Here is a 12,779-nt window from a genome sequence, read left to right as displayed (position 1 = left end):
TGATTAAAACAATCTGACTCTCTATAGCTTGGTATTATTTTAAACTTCACAACTTAGTCCTACTGTTAACATATGTGAAAATACATTTTTAGGAAAACCATTTGGGCTAATTGTGTGTAGGGGTCTTTTTCTTTCTTTTTTTTTTTTTTCTTAGAGGCTACTAGTTACAAATTAAAAAGGGGAATAGAAAATGTACACAGTAGTCATGCTTGGGTCTCAGATGGTTAAAGGAATGTTCAAATACAAGTTAAGCTCAATAGACAACATTTGTGGCATAATGTCAGTTACTATATTGAATATAATTTTACACAGATAAGGTTAGTAAGCGATTAAAATCATGTTATCATGTATAATGTTTATGTCTTGTGGCTGGCTATACTTAACATATATAGAATTTATGTGTATTTTAGCATTTATGGACTGGCCTCATTCACTTCAACTGTAAGTGCCTTTTTGTAACTGTGATTTGTACTTTTTCAAAATAAACAAGTGAAGAGTTGATTTTTTTTTTTGTTTTTTATTTATTTGTGGCACAAATGCCGTCAGTAGAGCTTAACTAATATTGAACCTGGAACATTCTTTTAAGTCCTTCCAAACCTGTATGACTTTCTTCTGTGGAACACAACAGGTGATATTTTTTTTAGAAATATCCTGGCCACTCTTTTCCCTATAATGAAAGTTAAAGGGGACTGGGTCTGTTTCTTCACACACAAAGCCATCAAATGTCTCCAAAATACTTGGAATATAATGCACATTTTATAGGCTACTTTTGTTATAGTTTTATGAGGCTTTTGGTCATTTTTAGAGCTTAACAGGCCCAGTCTGCTTTGACTTTCATAATCTTATCTTGTTTTTCAGTAAAAGTATCTAAACATTTACTTGAGAAGCAAATTGACATAACATATTTTGTCTTATTTTCAGAGAAATAGAACACAATTTAGTAACATTTATGCTTATAACAAAAAAAATAATTTGCCAATGCTGTACGAAAAAAAACTTTTAGGCATAAACCCCACCAAATTTAGTTAGATTTCTCTGAAAACAATACTTAATATCTAATGCCATTCTGCTTCTCAAGTAATGTTTTCTTGTTTTAAGGATGTTTCGATATTTTTACCAGAAAATGTGACAAAAATACAGCCAGGATACTTTAAAAAAAAAAAGACCTTTTATGTTCCACAGATGAGAGAAAGTGATACCGGTTTGGAATGACATGAGGGTGAGTAAATGATGACAGAATTTTCATTTTTGGGTGAACCTTTATTCACCATACCTTTATTATTATTTATTTATTATTATCTTTATTATGTACAGTACAAACTTAACACAAGTATGGTAGATAAACACACCACACACTCACTCCCTTAAATACATTGGTACAATATACAGTTCACTCACATAGTGCAACTAACCTAACATTGTCTTGTGCTTCATAGATGGGGGTGGTTTGCCTGACCCCACACCTGAGGAGAAGGGCTTCCCGCCTGATATACTGATGGAGGAGATGATTCCAACTCTCAAATTAGTGATACGAGCAGTGCGGTATGTAAAAATGAAATAATGTCCTCATAAACACTGCCACAATCTACACTCAATTCACCCAGAGACTGAAGTATTTCCATTACTAGTCACACTCACTCAAAGACTTAAGTGTCCTTGTAACTACAGCCATAATCACTTACACACTTCAATTTCCCCACATGCCATCACACAACTTTCACTCAAATAAAAAAAACTTTCAACTGGTGCTGCTAAGCTCAGTATTTTCGCAGCACCTGCTCATTTGAACTGGATAATCATTTTTATTTGTGCATGTGTTTCAGGATCATAATGTTCCTGTTGAGTAAAAAGCGTTTTAAGGAGACTCTGAGGCCGTATGATGTAAAGGACGTGATTGAGCAGTACTCTGCAGGACATCTGGACATGCTTACCAGAATCAAATATCTACAGACAAGGTAACACACAAAGCAATATTATACATAACTTTTTAATTACTTTAAGGATGATTAATGTTGGTCACTGGTGTCAATGTTTAAATTTACAGTTCACAGATAATTTTCTTATCTAGTAAATACATAAAAACACAACCATTTAGTCAGGTCAAACTTGTTGTTCACTTATGTTATCTATCCTTTCAGAACTTGGATTTAAATGGCAAGAGATGGATCATATTTTTGTGTATTAAATAGTAAACAAGGTGCAAAAAACATACATAATTTTAAACTTAGCTATTTTTTTGCCATTTTAAATGGTTGACTTACATATTTTAAACATTAATATGTTGTCCTCTTTTTAGTTAACCTTTTTGTGGAGTAGAGGAATTTAATGTTTGTTTTTTGTTTCTTCTTCAGAATAGATCTGATTTTGACACCTGGTCCACCTCTCACTCCAAAACACAAGAAACCCCAGAAAACACCATTTCCGTATCCCTCCCAGCAGTCACCTAGGTAAAATCTCACCTGAAAACAACCTTAAAGGAATAATATGTGTATTTTAATATATATTTAAATTCAAGCCTAGAATATTTTGTGGAATCTGATCTCTTATTTAAAACTGCAGTTTATATAGTGATACAGAAGAACTTTAGACAACTCAAATCTTTCCTTCAGCCACATGCTAAATTTAAACTCATCCTGAATGTTTTTGTTACAGCTTTGTCTACTCTAGAGCATAATACAGACTATTATTTAAAAGTGAAGTGTGTAATTTCTTCACCGTTGCTCAGACAAACAGATAGTCCCACCCCAAACTCACACCATTGGTTGATCCAATGTTTCTTTGTCGGGCTGTTCAGGATACTCAAACAAACAGAGCAATGTTTTTTTTTTTTTTTTTAATGTAATGCTCATTTTAATACTACTACTACTAATAAATCAATAGTAACTGTATTATTCAAGCAATATCTCACATCTGTGAAGCTCTGTTATGCAGCATTTTATTTGACAAAAATAACTACAATGTTGTATTTTGGTTTGCACTGTGAGGTTCTGTATAAAACCACGTAATTCGATTAAAGTAAAAAAAAAAAAAAGAAACCAAAAGTTATCTGTATTGGCGAGTACCTTAAAGGAGGTATCGATATACGTACTCGTTCTCAAAAAAATGGTGTCGCATCATCCCTATATGGTACAATATGCTGTAGTGTCACACCATGTGTTATGCGTAGCTTGTGCAAAAGCTAATTAACCACTGCTAACCCTTCTATTATACATGGATATTAGCATATATATTGTCATGTTTGCTAAATTTTTTTTTTTTAATTTACATTTTTTTACAATGAATTGTAAACATATATATATATAAAATCAACATTTAAACCCCACAACCCCCCTCCCCGACCTTGCACCCCCCCCCCCCCAAAAAAACAACCCTGTGGTCAATATACATAACAAACATAAATACATATACATATATATATACACATACATACATACATACACACACATAATAATCATACTAACTATAATACACTACTCTCTCCACACCCCACCCGAGAGCTCTCCAAAAACTCCAAATACCTGCCCCATTTCCGAACAAACTTATCCAAGCCACCCCATCTTCCAGATTCACCTCCTCATAAGCTGCCACCCTCCCCACCTCCGCGCACCACTCCGGATATGGGGGCGCACCAGCTGACCTCCAACCCCTCAAAATAACCTGCCTGGCGATCATCACACATGTCAGAACCCAGTTCCCTATATGGCCATCCCCCACATCGATGACCGCCCCATCGCCCAGAACACAAAGTCTGGGGCAAAATGAAACCTGAGTGCCCACCACGTCGCACACAAAATTCTGAACCTTCGACCAGAATTTTTGGATCTCGACACACCACCAAAAAACATGGGCCATGTCTCCATCCTCCGATTGGCATCTCCAGCAGGTGGGTGTGTCTTAAGACCAAGCCTATACAGTCTAGAGGGGGTCCAATAAAATCTATGCAAAATTTTGAATTGTATGAGACGCACCCTCACATCACTAGATGCAGACTTAACGTTTTTCAGAATCTTAGCCCACACTCCTTCCTCCAATGCCAAGTTGAAATCTTTCTCCCATACTCTCTTGAGAGAAGTTAAGGCTCCGTCCCCCATACTCTGAATTAACAGGGAGTAGTACACTGATGCCTCATGACCTTTTCCAAAAGCCGCAATCACCTCTCCCAAAGCATCTGCCTCCTTAGGGGGATGTGTGCTACTCCCAAAAATAGTGCAAAGCAGGTGGTGCAGTTGTAAATACCTATAAAACTGAGGTTTGGGGATCCCAAAATGTTGGACCAAGTTTTCAAATGATCTCAACACACCACCTTTATATAGGTCACCGAGTGTAGCAACCCCCCTCACAATCCACTCCGGCCAGCAGAAAGGAGACTTGCCAATACATAGTCTTGGGTTCTGCCATATGCTTGAGGCAGCATTTAAATAAGTGTCCAATTCAAACAATCTGGACACTTTAGTCCATACCGAGTGTAAATGCGAAATAACGGGGTGTAACTTAACTTTTCCGATTAGTTTGATAGAGATGCTTTGTAATGGCGAAATAGGGGCAAGAACTGCCTGTTCAATAACAATCCAGGGAGGGGCTCTCTCAGGTGGAAGTGACCAATGAGCCAAATGTCTGAGACTGAACGCATAGTAATAAAACAAAATCTTGGGTAGGCCTAGCCCTCCTTTGTCTATTGACCTATGTAACTTATTAAAATGCAATCTGGGACGTTTACCATTCCAAATGAAGGACTTCGCTATGCTATCAAATTCCTTGAAATAAGAGAGGGGGACATCTACAGGGAGAGATTGTAGCAGGTAGTTAAATTTTGGAATACGATTCATTTTAATAACATTAACCTTCCCAATCATCGATAAATGTAATGAAGCCTACCTGCTGACATCGCTCGAAAAACTTTTTATTAAAGGGTCAAAATTAACACTAACTAAATCAGACAAATTTGCTGGGAATAAAATCCCCAAATACTTAATGTCCTGTTTGGGCCACTGGAAGGTGCCCGGCTGAAAAGCCGTTACTGGGCAGTACGCTGTCAAAGCCAAAACTTCGGATTTAGCCCAATTGACTTTGTATCCTGAGAACTTGGAAAAGGAATTAATAATTCTGTGGAGCCAAGGCAAAGATCTAGTAGGTTCAGAGACAAATAATAAAATATAATCAGCGTAAAGCAGAAGTTTATGCGGCACACCTCCCGCCACCACCCCTGGAAAAATCATCCTCCTTTCTTATCACAGCTGCTAATGGTTCCAGGGCAAGACAGAACAATAATGGGGAAAGAGGGCAACCCTGCTGAGTGCCCCTATTCAAAGTAAAATAATCTGAGATTAATCCATTTGTTTGTACCGCTGCTACAGGGTGTCTATAAAGTAACTTAATCCAACCAATAAATGTACTCCCGAACCCGTACATTTCCAAAATCTTAAAAAGATAATCCCATTCTACCATATCAAATGCCTTTTCGGCATCAAGTGAGATGGCAGCGATTGGAGATTGATCATTCGCTACTGACCACATGATATTGATGAGACGCCTGATGTTATCAGAAGAGCTGCGGCCCCGAATAAACCCCACCTGATCTATATGTATAAGAGATGTCATAACTTTATTTAATCGATTAGCCAAAATTTTTGACAATATTTTTACATCTAGTTGGATCAGGGAAATTGGACGGTAACTTTTACACTCGCTTGGATCTTTGTCCTTTTTAAGAATCAGACTGATCCGGGTTTGTGTCATGGTTGGAGGAAGCTTTCCATTCTTTAATGATTCAGTATAAATTTCTAACAAAAGTGGAGCCAGTTCTGTAGCATAGGATCTAAAAAATTCTGCGGCAAAACCATCTGGTCCCGGAGCCTTGCTAGTAGGTAGGGACTTAATTACCTCGTCAAGCTCCTCCAAGGTTATCTCAGAATCAAGAGAGTTTTTTTGCTCAATCGTCAGTTTAGGAAGATCTAATGGTTCCACAAAGGTTCTAATATCTTCATCAGTAGACGAAGACGTGGAATTATAAAGATCAATATAGAACTCTTTAAAGGCATTATTAATATCAATGGCTGAGGTAAATATTTCACCACCAGCAGATTTCACCGAGGGAATGATAGAAAGAGACTCTCTCTGCTTTATATATCTAGCCAAAAGCTTCCCTGCTTTGTCACCCGACTCAAAGGATGACTATCTTGCCCTGAATAACCAAAACTCCACTTTCCGAGACAAAATAGTATTATATCTATATTTCAATCGGGTCAGTTCTCTGAGGCCATCAGCTGACATACGGCGCTTCAGCTCTGCCTCTGCACTTTTAATATTTCCTTCCAACTCCACGAGTTCTCGTGCTTTGGGTTTTTTGATGAATGAGGCATACTGTATGATCCGGCCCCTAAGAACTGCTTTAAGTGCCTCCCAAGCCATGCCCACAGAGGATACTGAGGACCAGTTGGTCTCCATATAAACATTGATTTCAGTCTTTAACATTTGTTGGAAATCAGGATTTTGCAGAAGGGATACATTAAGGCGCCAACTATATGATTTCTTTTTCTCTATATGTGGCATCACCTCTAAACTCACCAGGGCATGATCTGAGACTAAAATGTTTCCAATTGAGCAATCAACAACAAATGAAATTAGGGATTTGGATATAAAAAAAAAAAATATATTCTAGAATAAATCTTATGGACTGATGAAAAAAATGTATAGTCCCTACCAGATGGGTTCAAAAGTCTCCAAATATCCGAAAGACCAAGATTTTTACACATCCTGTGAAGCGTCAGTGTTGCTCTAGGGGGCTTACACACTTTTGCTTCACTGTGATCAAGGACTGAATCCATCAAAAGATTGAAGTCTCCTCCCAATATTATATCATGAGGGGTGGCAGCGGTTTGCAACATCCCTTCAAGATCTATAAAAAAGCCCTGAGCATCAGCGTTAAGTGCGTAAATATTAGCCAAAATCAACCTTTGCCCTTGAATTTCAGTTAAAACAATAATTACTCTTCCTAATTTATCTTTAATCTGTTTGAGACATTTGAATTGTAAATGTTTATTAATCAATATAATGACTCCCTTGCTCATACTTGTGCCAGCACTAAAGAAAGCATGTCCACCCCATATCTTCCCAAATTTTTCAGCTTCCTGCGAGGAGAGATGTGTTTCTTGAAGAAACACTATATCATATTTCTTACGTTTAAGAAAAGAAATAACCTTCCTTCTTTTTATGGGGTGCCCCAACCCATTTACATTCCATGTGGAGAGAGATAGTACACTTATATTAACAACTGACGTATTGATATAATAGAAAAAATAAATTGTGTGCCAAAAACAAAATTATGAAGACCACATTCCCCATTAGTGAAACAATCAACCCCCGAACATCCCCCCGAACAAAACAAACAGAAAAAAGAAAAACGTGTGCATTAACCCCGTGCACGAAAGTGCCAACTGGCGACAATCCCTCTAAACTCAAAAGGTTCATGAACGCCCTTGAGTCCCCACGACAACTTTGCCATCGGATTGCTCAATTTAATTACATAACAGAAAATACTTTGTGAAATAAACCCAGTCAATAGGAAGAATGAACACAAAGAATGTGTAGATTCATTCACAGAACTGTCTCAAAGGTGTGATCTTCCACAAAACAAATTTCAGCTGATATAAAACCATTCAGAATCCTCGGACAGACAAACGAATGTTCAGTGAGCCGGCTGTTATGAGTTCAACGGTTGATGTAATCATTCCAATTTCTCGTAAAAAACAAAAAAAAACAAACAAAAAAACCTCAACAAAACAAACCACAGCCAGCAGGAGGAATAAGCACGAAGAACAAACAGATGAATCAACAGCTGTTCCAAAGGAATGTTATTCAACAGAACAAGCTCCAGCCGCAAGGTGGAACCAATACAAAAAGAAACAAAACCGGCATCCTGGTTCACCCGGATGATCGAGTCAATTCACTCAGAGACTGCATAAAAGTATATACCATGACTTACACAATCCGTCAGCTTTATAAAAGACATCCTTTGTGTAAGCATGTAGATATTTTGCGGTCATCCATAGTGTCCACTCTCAATCTGTCCGGGAATTTCAATGCAAAAGTTTCTTAAAGGAAAGTGTTATTCACAAAACAAGCTCCAGCCGCTCAGCGGAGCCAACGCAAAAAACCTAAAATGTCGCCCAGCTTCCTCAAGAGTAAGTACAGCGAGTCAGACCCACATCCAATGGTTTACTCAGACATTGATTCTATAAAAGACATTGCCAGATTTGGACATGTGAATACTTTGCGACCGACCTTCGTTTCTATTCTCAGTTTGGCAGGAAACATTAGAGCAAACGAGATATTTTTCGATGTATGAGTTTCTTGCATTCCTTAAACCGATCGCGTTTCTCTCTTGTCGAACTCACAAAGTCCGGGAACAAGAAAATATTATGGTTCTTCCAAGAGAGGTTCCCTTTGCTCCTCACCTGGTGCAACACAAGATCTTTATCGGATAATCTCAGAAATCTGGCCAGAATCGATCGGGGCCTATCTCCATCAGCAGATCTCCGAGCAGGCACTCAGTGAACTCGCTCGATTTCCAGCTTGTGGCCTGTTATGTCGAGCAGACTCGGGGGAAAAACTCGTCTAGGAAATTCACCATATCTCTGCCCTCCTCATGCTCAGGAATTCCAACAATTCGAACGTTATTCCTGCGGTTTCTATTCTCAAGATCTTCAATCTTGTCAAGGAGATGTTCCAAATCAACTTTGGTCGCGGGCGGATTAGCGGTTAATTCCCTCTCCGAAGATTCCAGAAAATCGATTCGTTTTTCAACTTCAGTCACTCTTGTAGCTAACTCAGAGAATTTTGTTTCCATCACCGTAATCGATCGACGTATTACAATGAGATCCTCCAAGTCAGCAAGAATCTTCGTCAACGTCACCGACATGTTGGACAACTGACGCTGGATTCCTTCTCCCGCCGCGCCATCCAAATCGAGTCCCCGGTCTGAAGGCCTGTCGGGGCTTTCATCCTGAACACGTAAGTGTCTTTTAATGTCTCCAGAGCCCGAGGATTTTGACTTCTTTGCCATGTTTTGCAACAAAGGGCAAATGTGTAACTGGGTGTATCAAATTTCACCAGATTATAACATGAGAATAATCGAAAATTCAGCAAAGTGCACAGAGCTCGTCGCTCACACATCCGCTCCTTGCATGGCGTCCACTATCTAACACACAAAGCAATGTTTTAATGGTGCCACAGAGCCACAGTGTTTACAATTTTCGGGTAAATCAACCTAGGAATGGCTTTCTTACAGTTGTCACTCTGCTTAAGATGGAATAGGAGAACGTATTTTAGCAGGAAAAAAAGATTCACTTTTAATTATAATGCTGAAAAAATCCCTATATTGTTATTGAATTTCTAAAGCCAAGAGACTCTATTAAATTAAACTGTAAACAGCTCTTGTGCCTTTGCTGCCACTTTCATGCCAGCAAAGTCACAAGAGAAATAGAGCTCTTTCCTTCTAGATCACTTTCCTTCTCTATCGCTCTCTGTTTCTCAGACATGAGTCATATCTTGCCAAAGCAGGCCTGCCAGATGCCGAAGACCAAAGCATGATGGGTAGATTTGTGCGGGTTGAAAGACAGGTACTGCAGTTTATCCATGAATTCCGTAGGACTGGCTTTTTTCTAGGTTTTCACTGGTGTGGAGGCTTTGATTATTGTTGACAACGATTAGATTAGATTATGATTGTTTACCTAATGATTACGATGCATCGTGAAATCTGAAATTTGGTCATATGATTCAATTTGATCATTTTAGAACATTCATAATTTTTTCAAAAATATTCAGAAAATATATTCAAAGTTTTTACTGAACATTCTAAATTTAGATGGCACATGCACCAAACTTGAGCACTAGAGTCACAGATGAATTAAGGAACAAGTAGGTTTGGCTTATGTGAGCCAGAATATATTAACAGAAAAAGAATATAGCATTGGATAGGATTACATACTAAAATATGTAATCCTATCCAATGCTATATTATTTTTCCTATCCTATCCAATGCTATATTATATTATTTACATCAAGTGTGCATTTACTAGATGCAAACACACACAGACAGTATGTAAACTGTAGCATAAGTGTTATAGATCTGCATATCTTGTAACATTAACATTTATTGCACCAATATAATTAAAAATGAACTATGTCATGTGCAGACAGATAAGGCCCATGTTTAAATCAAGCAGGTCATAAAAACTATGTATTAGTAGCGTAAATAGGCAGTTTTACACGGCATGTTGTACCTGCAAGCTCACTATACATTTTCAATGGAAGAGATCACAGAACGGAGACAGCTCCGCTTGTCAAGCACATTTTATTTTTTCATGGCTGCCAGGTGTCATTGACCAATCAGAGGTAACTTAAATTAACCGGCATTTAGCTTTTAACTGGTTAGTTCCCTTCAGAACAGTCTGAAATAGCTCCCTATTCCCACTATAAAGAGAGTGAGTGAACGAGTGAGTGATTTCGCTCATTCACATTTATTTAGGCTGTGCCCTTTATGTGATTAAACTACTTTATGGGGAAATAAAGCAGTGACAATTAACCTGCTTTGGTCAAATGGATGCAAACCATTATGAATAATGTAAAAAAGCTCACAAAAAGCTGAAATCGGCAGCATCCGTCCATTTACCAGCTTATCCTATAAAGGGTGGCAAGGGGTGAACTTGGCAGCATGAACTATGAACATGAGCATGAGTTTTTTTCCCTTCAATCTTGCATGCTCTGCATCTGTTGCGAGAAGGCTAGTGTGATCTGAGGTGGTATCTGTATCACATTGGGTATTGATATAGGAATTATAATCGATTCTTAAATTCCATAATTGATGCATTGTAATTTCTTTGTCTGATGCATCAATGCATTTTTACCCCTATTGTCATAGTACTGTTACCAAAATCTGAGACCAAAATTTCAAAATTGAATTCCCTCTAGAGCTTTCAAGCTACATCCACCAAACTTGGCACAGTCTTTCAGCTTGTTTAGACATAGTGTGTTTTATCTTTTCTTAACAATCAAAAATGGACTTCCATTGAAAATATCAAGCCAACATTCAAAGTTTGTCTTGACAAACTTTCCTTTTTTAGTTACAGTTGTTTGGCTGTTTGTTGTTGCTTTTGTGAACTTTCTTGTTGCCATGGTCACAGGTGGAAGACATGGAGAAAAAGCTGGATTTCCTGGTGGATATGCATATGCAACATGACTTCACAGGACCCGCCCACATTACAATGGAGCGCTGTGAGCCCACTTTGACTGTCAGTGTTGCAGGGGACCGCGTGTACTGCAGTTATGCTCCCCCATCACACAATACACTATATTATACACACTCACACTCAAACACACACCCCCCAAGGCCCACCGTCCTTCCCATTAGCCCACTGCCATGCCAATCCCAGTTCTCCAATGTCAGCCAATCAGGAGGCCACAGGGTGGGAACACCACTATCGTTGTTGTCGGTCACACACGAGGAGCTGGAACGTTCGCCCAGTGGGTTCAGCATCTCGGCCGAGAAAGAAGAGGTCATGGGCAAGGCCTCCGGGTTAACAGCAGGGTCAAGTTGGGGTCGTGAACGCCGCTATTTGGCCGAGGGGGAGACAGATACAGACACTGATCCCTTTACCCCCAGCGGACCTGTTCCACCCTCGGCCACCGGAGATGGTTTCCACTCCGATGGAGCGTGGGGAACGCCACCCTAAAGACATACACACACAAACACTGCACATTCTTTCACATGACCACACACTCTTTATAAAAACTGCAGACTTTGTACAGCAAAAGATTACACACAAATACACACAGTCATACTATTCATCATATCTAAATATGTACCCACTTCATGCTTTACCCCTGCGAAGCAAAAGAGCACTGCATGGAATGCATGCGTTTTATCTCTAGTGGTAGACACTGCACTTGGCAGACTGATTATAATTGATTGGAAAATTTAGAAAGATAAAAAAACAGATGCTATGCCATTTTTGTAAACATTTTATTTTTCTATTTACACTTTTTTTCATATGCATGGAATCAGCTCATCCACGGAGCAACTAAATGTACTGATGTCTCCACTGGTTTGCACTTGCTTTTGTTCTAATAGTTGCGTTTGAGGAGAAATTGCACAGGCTTCTTTGTCTTTACCATTTTTAAGTTTATGGTTGAGATTCTAGAAACCTTTTTTAAAGACTCGCAGCTTATGTCCTAAATGGTACAGGACATCTGGACATGCTTACAAGCGCGAATTGCACTGTCTGGGGCATCTCTTGTGCTCACTCATAATTTTGCTGAATGAAGATGTTACGTGAACTCACAACTAGCTGTTTAAGGACCAAAAGCAAGGCCAAGATTCTTCTCAGCCTCAATTAGGAATTTGCTCACAAACAGTCCCTCTCTGGCCTTAATTCAACCAGTGATCACATCCTATTCTGGGAGTGGCACACAAAACTGCCAGCTCTATGGCTTTGTTCAGACTGGCAGCAAGCCACATCCATAGTTGATTTCAAATCCGATTTACTGTAAATTTGATTTGTAGGAATGTGTTTCAGTCTGAACAATCAGACCGGATTTCAAGTAGTTTTTTTTCCATTATTTGGGACACAACGTGTATGTAACGACATATAAAATGCACAATATTGTCTGGACATGTGTCCGAATACTCTAATTTTTGCTCAATCTTTCCACATATAGTAAATAATGTAGTTAATGAGTGAACAAGTTAGCAGTTTTGGTCTCTCAAGTGCCTCTTCAGTTCA

General features: G+C 38.8%; 1 protein-coding gene across 1 annotated transcript in view; it reads left to right on the top strand.

Moving 5' to 3' along the window:
* Positions 1 to 11,861, top strand: part of LOC127443128 (potassium voltage-gated channel subfamily KQT member 3-like) — an 82,724-nt gene extending 70,863 nt beyond the window's left edge. The window contains exons 12-16 of the mRNA XM_051701656.1: positions 1,437 to 1,542; positions 1,824 to 1,955; positions 2,352 to 2,447; positions 9,533 to 9,617; positions 11,181 to 11,861. Of these exons, the coding sequence (XP_051557616.1) occupies positions 1,437 to 1,542; positions 1,824 to 1,955; positions 2,352 to 2,447; positions 9,533 to 9,617; positions 11,181 to 11,729 (968 nt within the window). The 3' untranslated portion in view covers positions 11,730 to 11,861. The remainder of the gene's footprint in view (positions 1 to 1,436; positions 1,543 to 1,823; positions 1,956 to 2,351; positions 2,448 to 9,532; positions 9,618 to 11,180) is intronic.
* The last annotated feature ends 918 nt before the right edge of the window (positions 11,862 to 12,779 follow it).

This window comes from Myxocyprinus asiaticus, chromosome 6, assembly GCF_019703515.2.
Source record: "Myxocyprinus asiaticus isolate MX2 ecotype Aquarium Trade chromosome 6, UBuf_Myxa_2, whole genome shotgun sequence".
Taxonomy (NCBI): Eukaryota; Metazoa; Chordata; class Actinopteri; order Cypriniformes; family Catostomidae; genus Myxocyprinus; species Myxocyprinus asiaticus.
This window is presented reverse-complemented; position numbering and strand designations above follow the sequence as displayed.